At 35.7% G+C, this 17,953-nt stretch overlaps 1 protein-coding gene and 2 long non-coding RNA genes across 3 annotated transcripts; 2 read left to right on the top strand and 1 right to left on the bottom strand.

The window, feature by feature from the left end:
* Positions 1-497: 497 nt before the first annotated feature.
* LOC124441581 (tektin-1-like) lies at positions 498-5,616 on the top strand. The gene is given in 6 exon segments (XM_046992055.1): positions 498-1,070; positions 3,056-3,126; positions 3,491-3,634; positions 3,762-3,984; positions 4,710-4,878; positions 4,881-5,616. Coding segments are annotated over 6 exon segments (1,449 nt in total). The 5' UTR covers positions 498-656; the 3' UTR covers positions 5,309-5,616.
* A 5,497-nt stretch (positions 5,617-11,113) lies between these two features.
* LOC124442299 lies at positions 11,114-13,040 on the bottom strand. Its single transcript, XR_006947203.1, has 2 exons — positions 12,736-13,040; positions 11,114-11,587 (listed from the first exon to the last, which is right to left on the bottom strand). It is a non-coding gene; the product is annotated as an uncharacterized LOC124442299 (long non-coding RNA).
* LOC124442298 lies at positions 12,729-16,839 on the top strand. The gene is made up of 2 exons (XR_006947202.1): positions 12,729-12,842; positions 16,474-16,839. It is a non-coding gene; the product is annotated as an uncharacterized LOC124442298 (long non-coding RNA).
* The last annotated feature ends 1,114 nt before the right edge of the window (positions 16,840-17,953 follow it).

Here is a 17,953-nt window from a genome sequence, read left to right on the forward strand (position 1 = left end):
TATTACTCGTTATTATTTACTCGTTAGTATATATGTATACAAACACACACGCTAGAAGTTAAATCTAAAAGTTACTGCCTACTCATGAAATGATCGTAAGAGTCAACAAAAATTAAACTTTTAAAGAGTTGCTATGCTTAAAAAATATAATATATATAGATATGTATGAATGAAAACAGCTTCCATCAAGGCGGTTGTATGTGCTTAATAAACGAAGGACTTGGCGGTCTTAGTTTGTTTATAGAATATAGATTATTTCCTTTGAAAATGAGTTAAATACAGTATATTAAACGCGACAGATGACAGAAATTCCTGTTCTCATCTTGACTAAAGAGAGCTGAAATTTTCGATGAAAACTTTACTACAACCAAAATACAATTAGATAAACTGTAATTCTGGCCAATAACGAAAGCAATTGTGTTAAACGTGGCCGATAAGCGACGGTAAATATATAAGCACGTAGCAACCTTTGCAGAGACGCCGTTGCCATGGCGTCACGTGGTGACAATGTTGTCTGTAGAAGTTACTTCATAAAATGACAAAGTACAATGAATGAAGGACAGTATATGTGCGAATAAATAGCTTGAAGATAAAGAAGCTGCAACAATCGAGGTAAATAATTTCAAATTGAGTTTCATCTTATTCTAAAACAAAGCATGTCTACAACATACATGGTCCCCTCGAAATTTAATCCTGCCGAATGGCATTCTTCGAACGCGACGCATTACATGAACGCCTTTCGCGAAGTCGAGAACGGACGAACGTTGCGAGATGCGAGCAACAAACTGGCAAAGAGCATTGCGTACGATGCGAGCAAGATGCAGAAACACGTTCAAGAAAAGCTTGGGCAACGCATCAAGGATGTCGCATCGTGGAAGTCGGAAGTGGAGAAAGAACGCTCTTGCGTTGTATCCGAAATGGATGCATTGTTGCAGTCCAAAGCCATGCTTGATAAAGCGCTGGCAGCAACTCAGTATCCGTTGGCGGTACCGAAAAAATGTCTTGCCTATCGTACGAATAGGGCTGGCATTGACCTCGTCAAAGACACTGTTGAGAAGAATTTGTATAAGGTATTTATGGTTTATATTTGCGGTCTAGCCCAGTTAAACATGTACTTCATTTTGTGTCATAATCTCCTCATTTCAACTAGCGTTATCGTGTGCTCGTCATGAAAAACTTAAGCACAGTACTCATGAGGACTAGCTTTCTTTCAGAAAAGTTTTATGACGGAGGTTTGCTACATTATGTTGCAAACTTGCAATTCGGTTTAAGACAAGTCATTTTCTTAACTACTGCAATTAAAGTTGTCTGTCATACTTTGAGGGTCAGTTTTTTCCTTTTAATACCAAACGGCCTCGTCAAAAAATTCCTTTTTTATAAGATATAAGATTTCGTGTTTTGCTGCATGATGAATTTTCGATGTAAAATTTCGTAAAAACCCATGACTGGAAAATACGTTTGCAGACGTTTACTTTGGGATCATATTTGTCTGGAAGTCGTATAAAAATTTTGGTGTTTACCAAGCAAATGTTCGGTCATTAATAAAGCTTATGAATCCTAAATTCATAGTACATTTTCATTTAAAAGAACATTTTTCTTAACAGAGATATACTCTCGTGCCTTATCAGTAAGAAAGAAATAATTTATTTGACGTTAATTGACTAAAAAATTATCAACATGTTTATAATTCATTCCATCATACAATTAGCGGTAAAATGGTATAAAATTGTACAAAATTGACACGCAAGAATTCTTTGTAAACACTATTTCCATAATTTCTTTGCAAGTTTAACTGCGATCATTGCATTTCAAACCCATCTAGTCGACAGTGCATTTGTAACGTTTTTGTTTTGTCTACCACAAAATGAAGTCATGATGTTCTGCTAGGCTTTATCAGAAACTTGAACTCTGACCAAATGTTGCTTAGCAACAGACTAGAAATTAAAATAAGGATGGCTGGCTGCAGTTAAAATGCTTACAACAGGGGCGGTAGAAAGCTCAATTCTACTTGCAGTTTAATTTCAAGCGTTGCTTTTTTTAATATTTTTCTAAATTTTAGATTTCTCGTACAGTTTTGTAAATGTTGACGTGTAACGCCCGAAAAATACAGCAAATGTGCAAATTTATTCTTGATGAAAAAGTAAAAAATTCCCTAAAAATCAAGTATTTTACGTGTGACAGATTACAGGATGCCTTATTTTATTGACAACCAGAGACTAGCTGAAATATCTTCTTTCGCATGATGTCCATTACGAATGACGTCTAAGCGAGTTTTTTCTCTGATTGGGAACTGCAGTTGCCAAGAAACAGCATGCTCCACTTTCAAATTTAATTAAGTTTCGGACATGTAAACTTTCCTCGCAAGCTGAAGCTTAACTTGTTTTAGGCGGAACCGGAGCTTTTTTATCAGAAGCCGGAGTTTGTTTTAACCGAAGCTGGAGTTTTCTAGGTCGAAGACGGAGTTAAAACACGCGGAGTTTGCACAGCCTAATAGGAATTGACACATAGTAAATTCTCATTTTCAATTATAAAAAAAACGTTAAAAGTTCACGAAGTAGGCATACGAACAATACAGTGCTAGTGAAATATTTTTTTACAATTTTAGAAGATCTTTGATTCGGAACAAAGCATGTTAGTTTGTCTTCATTTCGGCTCGCGCACGAAAAATGGATTTCCATTTATTAATATTTTTCAAACGGCGTTTCCGGAGCTCCTAATACCAAAAGAATTTTTCAATAGTCACACAAACAAATTATAACATCACCACAAATGAAACGAAATTGGCACTCCTCGAACTTTTTTTTTATTTGGGTTGCCTAGCTATAACGGCTTCTATTTGCTTTCAATGAAATGCTCTGGACGAAACCATTTGACTTCTCTGCTTCAGATTGTGGCTGAATGATTTTCAAAAACAGAGCAACTCTTGCAACTTTAGACAGCAAAAAATTGATATTTAAAAGATAAATTTAACGTACAGAAATTCGTTGGAGTTTATCACTTTACGTTTTTTTCCCTTTTTCATTGTGATTCTGTGTTTATGCACCGAAACATACAGGAAGTTCAATTGATAGAAGCAACACAGGAAGCTCTAAAAAGAACATCAGATCAAGTAATTGATCAATACAGGTATAAAGGCGTAATTTGACATTGAAAAAACAGAACATGAATTCTTTAGGAAACAGAAAAATGAATATTGTAGAAAACGAAGAACATGAATATCTTTGGAAACGGGGAACATGAATATCTTAGGAAACAGAGAACATGAATATCTTAGGAAACAGAGAACATGAATATCCTAGGAAACAGAGAACATGAATATGTTGAGAAATAGAAAACATGAATATCTTAGGAAATAGAAAAAATGAATACTTTAGGAAATAGAAAACACGAATACTTTAGGAAACAGAGAACATGAATACTTTAGGAAACAAATAATACAAATATCTTAGGGAAACAGAGAACATAAATACCAGACATTTTTCATTAATAGGAGATTAGAAAGTGTAAAGAAACGCTTGGATAAAGACAATCATGACAAAAACTCGGCATTGACAATCGATAATTATTGTCACGGTCTAAACAATTATTCTTCTGGCTTGGGTTATCACAAGTTCGCCATTGAATTGGATCCGAGGTAGGTCAATATTATGGAACCTGTATAGCGTGGATGTTTTTGCGATCTAGAAAGAGATTGGATGTTTGTCAAAGAAGTTGCAAAATAAAAGAAATGGAAGCACACAAACTCATTTTCTAACCAACAGATTTACCACTTTGCCAGAATGGGAAAATTTCTCATATGACAACATAACACGAGCTAGATGGGAGAGAAAAATGTCGGAGAACTTGCGAAAGAAAGTTCACGAACTTCTTGTTCGAACTATGAACGAGTTGAAAGAGATGTTTGACAAGGTGAACTTGTCGTTAAACAGACGAGTGATGGAAACAAACAATGCCAAGAAAACGCTCACCGCTCATTTGAAAAGGGTAGGATGGAAACATCATTTCCGGTTTATACTTGTTCATTATCGTAGTAATTATGTTGAATTAATAACAGGTTCATACTTCACTGGAGGATACTCTTAGTTTTGTTTTGTGGCCGGGTATTACCGTATGAATTAGAGGGCATTGTGACTCTTGACCTCCCTAACTTGAGTTGTTATAGTTGTAAATTGTGCGTTAACTTTTTTTACTTATGGCACAGGGGAAGAGTAAATCCTTTTGTATTGTAGCTTAAACCCAAAAATCTGACAATAAAAGTTAAGACTTGTTTTGACATTTCTAAGGTGTAAGTACAGAAAGTTTGCTTTATTACATGTTTGGATTTCTTTAGCATCTTTCAAATCCTTCTTCTTATAATCTTGCAAGAGAATGAATCTAAAATTAAAGATGAGAAAAAAAAGAATGCAAAAGAGAATTCTTGTCTAAAGCGTCGTAAAGTACACTAAAGTCTACATAAAAAAGGCTGCCATTGTCTAGGTTGTTATTCATGATCAAAATATTTTTTGTAAAATGTGAAATAAAATTAATAGCTTTATCAGAAATTGCACTTTTCATGTTTGTGGCCGACAAAAAGGAGGCAGAAAAGAAAATTAAAAATTGTCAAGTGTGCTTAAAACTTGACTTCTGAACGGCCCTCGGAACGGCTTTGTTCATTTCAACAGAAAGACGATAAATGTGTGTTTGGTAAAGCATTTTTTCTGAAAATCTAGGTTACAGATGAAATGGCAAAAATGAGAGAGACTATCGACATGCTGAAAAAGTCCATATACGAGAAGGAGAAATACATGCAGGTCGCTCAGACACGTCTCGAGAGACGCGGGTACAGACCAAACATGGAATTATGTCGCGACATTCCCAAGTATCGATTGGTCGACGAAGTACGGATCTTGAGGCTGCTATTGAATCTCTAAAGCGCAGACTCCAGGATGCGATCCGCGGCTATCAAGCTTTGGAGCAACAAAAAATTTCTTTGGAGCAAGATATTGCAGTGAAAACGACAACCTTGGAAATTGATCGCGATCTCTGCTATCGCATGCGACAAGGGATGTCCTGGCAGCCATTTCTTATGAGTACTACTCCTAAGTTAAAAGATGGTGCGTGCCATCGCCAGGCAACGCCACCGCGCCTTCTGAGCCGGCTGTCCAACCGACCAGTCACAGCGCGTTCGATTACCACGCCTTTGTCAAGATGTGGCAAACTAGAGGATGGCGTGCGACATCAGAGTCCCGCTGGTGATCTATTTGGTCTTCCACCTTCTCGTGGAGGCCTGCGAAGTTCAAACCGGCTTATAACGTCGGTTTTAGACTAAGAAGTCAAGACACCTTGATTCGTTGATGACAAACAACAAGCTGTTCAACTTTTCTAATTTACCTATTTATTTCAACAAAACTTTATCCATATTTACTTCGCGTGAAGTAGCTAAAAATATTCTTCAAATGATTCAGTGCACCAATTTTAAATAAATCGTCAAGCAAATATTTTTCGTTTGATACCTCAGCATGATTGATGGTAAAACTGTTTATATTACGAAATTTTATCACGTAGTTTTTGGTTTCATTGCAAAGAATATTTAAAATGACTCGACGACTTTAATAAAGCGTGTTTGTGTTCTTTTCAGAGTTATTTAACTTTAATTACTTATCATGCAAATAACTTCCTTGTGATATCATATTTCTTCAAAAACCCATTTTATAGAGCATCCTTTTCGTCCGTGGTTAAAGCATTCTATTAATAAGTGCAAGACTTCATGAAAAAATAGACAGATCCACTTGTTTATGTGGGTGAAATAGTTTTAGAAATGAGACATCTTCACTGTCGAAAAGAAGAGATAGGATATAATCATGTGGCAAAGTTTGCTTGCAAATAAACTTACAATAAAGCAACACTGGCGAAAACGTTTGTTCCACACCCCTCCCACCGTCCATTTATGGAAAAATGCAGAAAAAATTCTGTTTGTCGTTCTGTCGAATCGTGGATCTAGGGTGTGCCAAAATTGGTTAGTGAAGCTCAATGGATCCACTACTTGTGCAGTCGATGCAACGTATCTATGCTGCCAAATGCAATAGGTTGTAAAAACGCACCCTCCTAGAAGTGGTGTCACCACGATTTTTTGGGGGAAGGGAGAAACTATCGAGACTCTAGAATATCGAGAATACTATCAAGATGCGCTGTCCTAGTGATTTGCGTTACCCTGTGAAATTTGTTACTTCAGGCAAAACTGTCTTCGAATATGAACGAGTCATGCGCGCAAAAAGTTTGTTCGGTAAATTTTATTGTTGATATGTAGTTGACCACAACATACAATAAGCAGTCTCAAAGACTGTTTTCTAATATTTTACTAACATTTTAATAACTAATATCTAAAACGGGCAATGCCTATATTTTCCATCGCCATACAAATCATCAACGAAATTGAATTTCTGAAAAAAATCAAGACGATAAACTGCTGTTATCATTGCTGGTAAAAGATATGGCTCTTCTCCTAAAGATGCGTTGTAGTGCATTTTAGATGCACAAATTTCAAGGGAGCACAAATCGATGTGATACAGCCCCCACTTTCTCTAAGAATGGGCAATAGTGAACGAACTTTATGTAAATAATAGATTATTCTTTTGCTATCAAATTGTTTGTAGTGCCTAGAAGTCCTACTTTTATCTAAAATGAAGAAAAAGTCGATTTGCACAAATATTTTGGGGAGCGACACAAGAGCCAGAGTGAAGGGCTTTATCGATATCGAGATCAAGCTAGAAAGCAGGACAGACTGGGTAAGCAGGACACGCGGAACAGACTGGGTGAACAAGACAAATTGAGTAAACAGGACAGATTGGGTTAACAAGATAGACTTGCTTACCCTCATACCAATAAATTTGCTTATTTATCGGACATTTGCTTTCAGGATGGAGCACATGCTCTGTTAGTCTCATGCATCGAACTAAAATACATGGAACGCTACCTGTAATACAAAAACCTAATAATTTTTTGAAGCCAAATTTTACACTCAGACACGAGTGTGTAATCAACAATTTTCAGAATCTCAAAACACTAAACACGCGTGTTTGGGTCTAAACTCGCGTGTCTGAGTGTAAGATTTTGCTTCAATTATTTGCTTAAGTTGGCGTTCCATATATTTTAGTTCAATGGTCTCATGTTGTTAAACAATTAAAATTAGTCAAGATGGCGAATAATTTTTCATCTCCGTACGAGGTTTTCCTTCGTTTTAAACATCGTTTGTTTTTAATTGTTTTGGCAAAGAATTATAGTCTGACAGCACATCAGTAAAATCACCAACTCTACGAACGATAGATATATAAAAAAGCAAGCCATAAGCGAATGCCCCCATATTGTACATAGTTATGCGGTTACGAGTGATTGCGCTTTTCTTGAATGCCAATTTGCCATAAAATTTTTCAAAAGCTTTTTCAATATTAAAATGGCAGAGATTGTTTGGCAGACAACTTATCAAGATTAGTCATCATCAAAAATAAAGCAAAATTGAAAATGAACTGCCTCTGTCAGACGAAATTGATAGTTATAGTTAGTTGAACAGTTTATTAATATTTACAAATAGCAGTTCATAGATGTAAATTACATACACAAATAGTTTTATAGAAAATGCTGCTATGCATGAAGCATTAATAGTATATAGTAATATTATTGAAAATAGCTAACACTAACACAAATTTATGTTGAAGGAGCAAAATAGTTAATAAAACAATCCCCAAATCGGTCCGCCTGGAAAATAGGAAATGCATCTTTTGCATATGATCAAAGTTGAAGGTCGTTTTAGTTGTAATTTTACTATGTTGCATTCGTATCGCAGTGATGGTGGCATGAAAACACTCGGGTCTTCGTGTAAGCAGTTTCAAGTGGTGTTGGAAATAGGATTAGGTGATAAAAATAGGCAGATATTGTTTTTTTGAATGACACGTGCGCCCGTCATGCATGACCGACATTTGGCGACATTGTGACACGTGCCACAATAGACCTGTTGAGACTATGGTTGATACACAATACCGCCATTTTCGTGAATCAATAGCAATCACTGGAAACTTTCTTATCATTTTTAGCAACGTAGGACATTTGCTTCATCATCATGATCTTTTCGTTCATTTTACTAACAATTCACGCTTTCTTTCTTTCGCGCTATAAAACTTACCGATGGACGGGAAACCCAGACAAAGAAGCGTGATCTTGAAAGAACTCCATTATTCTAATTGTATGTTTCATTGCAGTCGACCATTTTATGTCGACTGTGTCAAAGAAGCTATAAATGGAACACGTTACTAGCGTATCCAACACATTGATGTCAAAGATCCCTTTCAACTTCAAACTATCCCGTCTTTCTAATTGTTTCATTTTTTTATTTTGTTTAATCCATTTTGTTTTTACTATCAAAGCAACTATAGTGCTTATAAAAAGTGCATCGAAATTTAACATGTTATCGTGTACTTTATAGTGTGTTTTTTGTTTATGTTTTACAAGCCATAAAACATAAGCATTTCAGCTTTCCAATGATATGTTTTTCATTTCATAACAATCAGAAATGATGGATTAACCTTCAAATAAAATTGCCTTTTTCCACTTTTGGGAATTGAATACATTTATTGAAGATTCTCTTGCGTGTTACCTGGTTTACTGCACACAATTCTCAACCATGGAAAAATGCGATTTGGACTTGTATTTATTTGAGGAATACTCTATCATTTCTGAGGCACAATATAGAGAATATACAGTAGAGCCGCTCCATTGAATTTTCTTGTGCCACGCGTATCTACCGTAGTGGCAGCCTGTCAATTGTAATTTCTGACCAATAGGAATGATGAAATGGCTTACGACATCCAGTAGTCTTATTAAATATACAGCATATTCCCTATACTGTATATTCCCTATACCAGGGGTGGGCAACATACGGCCCGCGGGCAGGGTCCGGCCCCTGAAGGGATTTTGACTGTATCCGACCATCTAATATTGAATATTATTCATGTAATAATTCGGCCCACCAATAACTTCATTTTCCTAAATCTGGCCCGCCGACTGGAGAAGTTGCCCACCCCTGCCCTATACTGTGTCTGAAGGTTATGGAATGAAAAAGGATATCATTGGAAGCTCAAAAGCTCTTTGTAATTTAACCAAACCGCTGACGCAAACTCGACGACTCAAGGATTATATGGGAAGTGGGGGATACGAGAGGGCTGTTGTAATATATGAGTCTAAAAACATTTTAATTTTCCCACTAAATACAACATTTGCGCGCGGAAGTTGAATACAAAACTGTTGGACACCAGTTGGGATCATATGAATGGCCTCGGCAAACTTGCTAGCCCGGCTTAGGCAGGCTGGCCCGTCTCATACGAACAGGTTCATAGAACCCAATCTACTAAATATCTCATACCACCAAAATTCTATAGTTATTAGTAAGGCAAGCCGCCATCTTGAGAAGTAGAAAACGTACGATATTTAGGACTAAAATGTGCTTCTTCTGCGTTTATATACAGTTGTAAAATTTATAGTATGAGCCTGATGGTTTTTATAATGTTTGATAGAATTGTTTTACGAAAGTTTCCTTTAACTTATTTTTGCTGAGAGCTTTGCTTTTTGCCACCTTTAAGATGCCACACAGCCTTACCTGGGATAGTTATAATTTTGTGAAATTATTTTTTACAACCATGCTCTAAAAAATCATTAATAATGATGATTCAGTGTTGGGAAATGTTACAAGAAGTAACATGAAAGCGTTGACGATACTTGTGAGCCTGCAATTCATGACATGCAGGCACTGCCTGCCGAATGGTATTTTCGAAGCCTGGTTCTGAAATACTTGGCTCATTCGTCTCTAGAAGGCAAGACGATAGGCGATAAGACAGAGTTTTATCCAAAAAAAATGAGACAATAACTGAAACGATTCGGTTGAAGAAACACATAAGTTCAGAACAGATTAAAGTTAGAAACAAAAACTTTGCAAAGTTGCCCACGATTCGCGAATCTGATTCCATGACCATTGTGAGGCTGCCATAAGTGAACGCGCATATAAAAAATAATAATTTTGCACTGTACTTATTCGAAACTGGCCTTTGAAAGGAGTCCCGTTCAGCTAAGACTCGAACTTGTTGGGATCTTAGTAAACTTAGGCTTGGGTTAAGAGGAATTCAACTGAAGAAACATTTTCTTTTGTCATCATTACCAAAGCATTCGCTTTACTAAATAAACAAATACAATTGCATTTGCATTATAAAATGGCAGGGACAGTGTTTCCTCATAAACAAGAACGTTTATTCTACTTTATTACATTCAAAGCGAGAGAAATGTGAGCTTAGAAACAAAATTGCGTCAAATTTCTCAATATGAACGGATTATTGTTAAGTCGAGAAGCAAAATTCCCATTAGTCAACTCAAGATAAAAGCAGCTGGTGGCACTGTAGGTTGTTTGTGCTGTAAGTCCAACAAAAACCTTTTAACGTCTTTATGTACTCGGTTATTGAAAGCTAAAGATACTCCGCTTGTATTTAAATCCTTTTCACATAAAATTTAATCCACAATAACGAATTTCGACTTAATCATTGTTGTCAAAGAATGCTTATTGCCTTATGAAGCAGTTGAGGCCGAATTTGTTCAGCAAACATATGGATATAAATAGTTTGTTTAACACAAAGCGAAAGCAAATATTGCTTCAGAACACTGGAGTGTTTGCGTCAATGAAAGCGCTAACTAATTTACTTTTAAGATAGCTCTTTTCCTGGCGTTGAAATTTCAAATATAGTTGCAAATTACACGTGTTACAATAGAAATATACGAAAGCGAATGACATCCGAATGCGTCATTTTGGAAAAGGCTTAACTCTCTAGACTTTAGTCCTTGTGTGACCAACACTGTTTAAGATATTTGTTCAGTTCTTAGTAGATCGAAGCTATGTAAACACCGAGACAAATGTAAGAAAAATGATGCATCCAATTAATCTGTCTGCTTCTAAGTGAAGAAGATTTGGCAAACAGTTTTTGGATATTGGTCCAAGGTATTTTTCAACTGCAAACTTTGACCAAAGTCAAATAGCACACCCATCAAAATGAGGCCCCCTGCCATGCCCAAGCGTTTGAGATAATACATGAATGATTTTTGCTCGATTCTGAATTAATGATTGATTCTGAACTACTAGTAAATTCTATCGGTTTGTTGTTTAACCATAGACATCTTAATATTAATATAAAGGGCATATAATAGTGAAACTTAAATAAAAATTGATTGCAGCATTGGTAATATGCAAAATTTGAAAGTTTCTACAGCCAATCATATTAAAGGAAAACAACTTCCCGTCGCTCTTTGTAAGAGTTGTTATTTCTAAATATAAGTCGTAAACCCAGCATGTCAAACAGACGACGCAAACAAACATTCACGAGTTACACGACAGCACAAATCGAGAAGCAAAAACAATATACTTTGGTTTTCAAAATCATGTGCAATCCTCAAAGCAAATTTATCAAAAACCAAACCATCTTCTCAACAAGATTGTACTGATTTTGACACGGAAGTTTTTCTCGCTGATATTGTACGTCATCATTATTAAGGCATATTTAACACCAGGAATCCCACACACCTGAAAAGAGAACTCCTTGTTAAAGAATTGTAGAATTCCTCTTTAAGGATAAGTAAAATTCTAGAGTTAAGTCATTAAAAACAAATTTTATTCATAAAAAATGGAGCAGTACAATTATTTTACTATACATAACATAAAGACGTGACGTTGCAATTACGCTTTTTGCACTTAATAAAAGTTTTTATCTCGTCTGCAAGCAAAAGATAAGATGTAGATTCTAAATGCTTTTCTTTAATATATTATATTTTTTCACTGATATACATGTATAATTATGAACATTGTTATCATGCATAAATCGTGTGGAGTTTAAATTTTCATGAAATAATCTGGTTGTTGTATTTGTTCAAGGATCGAGAAAGACAAAACGGTCCATGCATCCTTATTACCTGTATTGAAAGTCTAGCAACTGTGCAAGCTTTGTCTTAGCGTGTAAACTAGACATTAGACCAGCATGCACCATCGTGGGAAACTGAATTTTTACAAGACACTTTTCCACTTCACCTGCCTTGCAGCACTGGTGATAATTTAATCGTTGTGTTTTCGAGTAAACGTGGCTTTCTTTTAATGGCCACATCCTGTCTCGCAAAATGCAGTAAAAATACAACAAACCGTTGAAAATACGCATCAGCACAGCGCTTTGACGTAGAAAAGATTGCCTGGATAGCTTTTTGTTTTATACATAGATAGTCATTAAAATGTAAGGTTTGTGTTTGATACATTTGTGTTCTCTATAGATCCAGATGAATGCAAGCCAAAATCACCTTCAATATATTTAATTATGAAAGACAATTAGTAGTTTCCTATCATGGCGAGCTTTCATTTCAGTCAATAATACAAAAGCATTAAGCTGTGTATCTTAACAAAAACGTCATCTAAAGTTTATATGGAAGATAATAGGGCTTTAAACGTGTTATCTGGCGGTCCGTGAAAGCGGTCTGAGAGACTGAGACGGAGCAACTAAACATTACCCAAAAACATTGTCTGAATCTGACCTGAAGCCAGTCAAAGCTTCTTTAAATATGGACATAACGCATCGCGACTTTTATATAGAAAATGCTCAAAATATATTCATGTCAAGCAAAAAGAATTTTTATACACTTTCAAAGAAGTACTTCAAAAATATATGACTATAGCCAAAGCACACTCACTGTTTTACGAATTGACAACAAGCTTAGAGCATTCACATGAAATCCAAAGCTCACGTGATTTGATCAAAAGACGTATAGAGTCCCACGTTACACATAACAAGACCTGGGTGAGTGTGTCCAATATTATTTCGGTTTTTTTTACCCTGTTAACTGTGTTTATGTCTGGTTTAAATCCCTTTTCTGGGTCATTCATGCGCGATCTGTATTTTATAACAGGTAGTATATACACAGATTAACTGTGCTTAAAGCTCGTTACCAATGTTTGTCGTATTGTCTAGCTTGTCTTCAATTGTCGTGTTTGTGTCATGATGTCAGTCTCAGAGATGTTCTCGATTGTCTTTTGCTTGTATGTTGCTTGTTCCCATAAAATCATCTCATTTGCCATGCATTTTGTTAACGGATTACATACGCTCCCTTTCATGTCTGATAGGATTTTGAATATTCTCCTAACCAAGAATAATTTGGCCCAAACTGACTCCTAATCACTTGGCATTCATCAAACATCAGTGAAACATGCCATTTAAGAACGATTGCGAACAATTCTCGTTAATTCTTTAAGCAAACAATAAAAAACAGGTTTGTCTACAGATTTTAAATATAATTATAATACCGATTCGCGTTCTTTACATCCAAGTCTGTGTTGCAGCAAAATGAGAGCGAAATCTTAACAAAGAATCTTCTCTGCTTCGTGTTTATCAAAAAAAGATTTTATCTGATTAATGATCTTCATAAATCAGGTTAATAAAACTATATTTCCCGCATATTTTAAAAAATATAGATATATACCGACATAAATAAGTCTATATGAATGGCTTGGATAGTACCAAGTACGGATATTGCACATATTTTATTCTGCCATAAATATTTTCTTTTTAATATTTAAAATATCACACGTTACATGGTAAACATTATGTTAAAACCTGCAATCCATTTCAAAATTCCTAAATAGCCATAATCACTGTGGGGAGTGATGTGTGAAATGAATATCGAAATTTTCGTTTGTGTACAAAAAATACGGGCTTTTTTCGACATCGAACGTAGAAAAACATTGAAAAACCGCTTCAGATACAAGACAATCGATATATAGTATTGCCATTACCCACAATTGCAACAATGAACAAACCAATTTCTTGCATGAGAACGTTTGACGTTGAATATTTAATTTAAATTACAATACTTTGGAAGAAAACGAGACAATCATGAATTGGGCGAATGAACATACCGTACTAACTAAATTAATTGATTGCTAATTCCTCCCATTAATGTATAATCTCACAACTAAACTCCCATAGGAGGAAAAATAAATTCAGGCAAGTTTATACGGCAGCAACCCGCTATCTTTCGCTCATGAATTCATCACTTCACTATTAAACACTTGAACACACGAGTGTGGATACAAAGAAAGATCTTCAGTCACGATATTGTATGCTAGGGGGCGATAGGTATAAAATAACTGCTGGCGTTTGTGTCCACATTGTGCAAAAGCATTTTATCGAAGTTCAAACTTGGTCTGCAGATTCTTTTCACAGAAAGATGATCCTCTTCTTCGATTGATCTTTTCCGCGTGTGATTTTTTATAAGAGGGCACCTATTTTTAATGTCTGTCGTTTTTGGTGAAACGCAGGTTCTACCTTTAGAACACTCGCTAAAAAAGAAACCCGAAATTTCGTCGTCCTCACTGTCAGACACAGCGCTTTCAAATTCCAAGGCTTTAGACGCGATACTTTTGTTTGCTTTGACAGGACTCACACGACCCGAGTCCATAGTGAATTGTTGGCTGACAGTAAGCTGGTGTTTTTTGTCCGTAGAGCGTTTGGGGCTATTTCTAGAACTGTGTCTAATTGTTGCTTTATTCGCTTGCTTTTGAGCGCGATCGTTTTTCTTTGGCATAAAGTCGCCATTGGCTTTAAACTCGAACGGTGAAACAGTTCGTAAGACCGCGGTGTCCGTAGTGAAGCCGAATTTCGGTTGTAAATATAACGCGTAATCTTTCGTCTGCCAACGTTGTCGACAATCCGGCAGCTGAAAGCTCTCTTTGATCGACTGTCTTTCAAATTTCAAAGCCACATCTTCGATGAAAGGGTAAAAACCTGTTGTTAGGGCCATATTTTTTTGAGTTGTAAAACTAATGATCCCTTCGCTGTTGTTCTTCTCGACGCAATGGTGAAGCGAATGAGCACTTCTCGAGTAGCTCGCGCGGTAATCATTCATGTACGGGTCATATGCAAGAATAATGGCACTGGGAAGACCAGTCAACAATTACTGCTGTGCACTTGACATATCATTAAAACGTTGCGTCCTGATTGGTGGAAATACCATAATGCTAACGTGCAATGTGGACAAAGCGTAAAGCAGCGCAAATTTCTACCGATTTCTTCAAATGATTCATAAATGTATACAAGGGAACGCTGTAGATTTTGTTTTATGTATCACGTTAATTAAAGGTTGTAGAGGATTAGCCTAGAATAAGTTTTATTCATGAAAGTTATCATGAGTCAAGCGTATCCTTCATTCTACAAGTCTTGCGCAAAATGTCCCTTTAAACGAAGACTTTGTCTTTGCCGTAACATATATCTGCTGGTGAGTTTACCTAGCTAGAGTTCCAATCGATTATAATTGCTACATTAATAATAAAACCACGTGTTTGGGTTTTACGGCATTCGTTTGACTTTTAAATAACAGCAAAAGTCCACGTCAAGAGCACACACAGGGCGGGTAGCGATAGCGTGTCAATAATGACAATAATAAACTATTTCGTACGTTGTTCAAGGTAAATTTAGCATTGCCGATACGAAAATGTATCAACGATGTACTTTCAATATTATCGAACACAATTTTGACGTCTCCGTACCGTTTAACGAAAAAACGTACTTTAATTAGCGCGTCGTGCAGGCACTGCTATCTATTTATAGTCACTCTTATCTTTTTAAGGATTACGTTTCGTGTTTCGGAGCACATGATAAAAAACTAGCACACGTACTTTGCAAGAAGCGAGCTATAGCTACGCACAATATTGAACGAAATCTATGTATATCAACGTGATTGTTAGACGAGTTTAACAATTGCAAAAGCACGCTTCTTGTAACAAGGAATAAGTCTGTTGGGTTTACGATACAGAATTTTTTTTTGTAAGTTCGTCAAGTCAAGTTTTGCGCATTTTAAATGCTGTGTGTGTCAGTGTGTGTGTCAGTGTGTGTGTCAGTGCTATGACGAAATTGTTATTAATTTGAAAAGCGTGTCTAGTTGCAACAGGATTCTTTGCAAGACTGCATTAGCGTATGATCATCTTTTGTCAATGTAATGTTAATATTATATTCCCCCTTGTTAAGTTTACGTTGTTGCATACGTTTTGTCAATATTACTGAAATTCACGACCCTACAAATAAAATAATAATAATTATTTAATTACTATAGCTGTTCATTCAAGCCTGGATAAGGCAAAGCTCAAGTCAAAAAGTTTGATTTAAACTGAACAATCAATGGATCATAAAACATTTCCCCGTTTCTGAACATAAATTACGAGCCTTTAAATGTCTATAACTAACGGACTATTAAGTCAACAGAGCTTTAGGTAAGACTATTTTACGAATGAACGTCCGTTAAGAAATTTGTTGGCAAACATACCGATTGTTGCTCAATTAATAAGAATAACAATTCAACTCTATTTGCATAACTAAACATGCAACTGTCGACAGTGAACTTGAAATTCTCTCTTCATGTTTAATTTTTCGATAAAAGTTTCTAGTTTCCAGAATTGTTATGATGAAACGTGATTGACCGTGGTAAAATTGATGAAATAGCAAATACAGATGACGAGAATATCGACTTAAGATGGCTGAAGTATAGACCATGATGTGAACCCAGAAATCCAAAAGAGGTGATAATTTCTTCTCTTAAATTTACCCGAGAATTGCATAGCCTTTACCATTGATAATACAGCACCAGAAAAATAAAACTACACATTGTATTTAGATATGATCGAACTGCAAATTCTCCATACAATATAGTAATGTTTTATGTGCAGGAATATGCTAATATATTGTAATTGACCAATCAGTACATATTTTGGTAACTTTATATTAAAGCTATAAAGTAAAGTCACAATTAAATCCCTTATATCGAGAAAACAAATACGACTTCACATAAGATACCGTATTCGTAAAGATATCAGGTTTTTGAAGGCTCAAATGACCAAACGCTACACGCAGGTTAAAAGCGGCTTTGCTTGTTAGCGGAAGTTTAAAATTAAATTCGTCGCTTTTTGACCGGACATTGCTTTTAACAGTTCATTTTAAAGCCATTAACCGCGTGGAGAACCCTGTCAACACACGCACATTGGTTACTTAACAATACACAAGGCAGCTGAAATGTGTTATGTTTATAATATTCATTTAAAATACATCGCTAATTAGTGCATAGCATATGCTCTTTGCAATTGAGGCAAGCCCAACCAGGCTTTGAAGGCAACAGCAGCAGCAAATGTGCGGCTAAAAAAATTTGTGATAAAAAGCTTTCAGTTCTTTATATGGCGAATCCTTGTCAACGTTTAAATTGTAAAACGACTTGAAATGTGCGAAAATAGGCGAAAAATGATATCTCCATAATCTCCATTATATGTATGAAACATATGCTTCCATTACAAAATGCAATCATTGTGAAAATTTGAATGGAACAAAGGCTTATCTATGTAATACATGCTTCATTTTTCATGTCAATGTAGCAACTGCTACAAATTGTGTAACAGCCATATTTGGAAACTTTGGTCATACTATTACAAAATAGGTAAAAAAAACCGAATTGTTTGGAGAAAGAAATATTTTTCAACCAGCGACCTTGACCGATCAGTGAGCAAACGGCACATATTGAAAGACATATTGGCACTGAAAATTCTAATCTTGTTCTATTCAATATCGATCAACAAAACCGTTCATTCATTTAAGCCGTCAAAACAAGACAAAAGATTGTAACAGACAACTTGAGCAATGGTAGAAATAGAAAACATCTATCCAGTATATTGCTCAAAGGAAGTGCCTAAATTTTAATGATAATTTCGTCAATGGCACCTTTCAGTACCTTTGAAAGATATAAATGGGCGAGGTAGACAAAATAATGCAAATTGCTACATATCAACAATCGAGTCAACAATAGTTACAGTCATTGCAACGACTAACTACTGTTAAGATTACAGGATTAAGTAGTTTTTCCTGTTTTGCAAAAT

This window comes from Xenia sp. Carnegie-2017, unplaced genomic scaffold (genome assembly GCF_021976095.1).
Source record: "Xenia sp. Carnegie-2017 unplaced genomic scaffold, XeniaSp_v1 HiC_scaffold_20, whole genome shotgun sequence".
Taxonomy (NCBI): Eukaryota; Metazoa; Cnidaria; class Anthozoa; order Malacalcyonacea; family Xeniidae; genus Xenia; species Xenia sp. Carnegie-2017.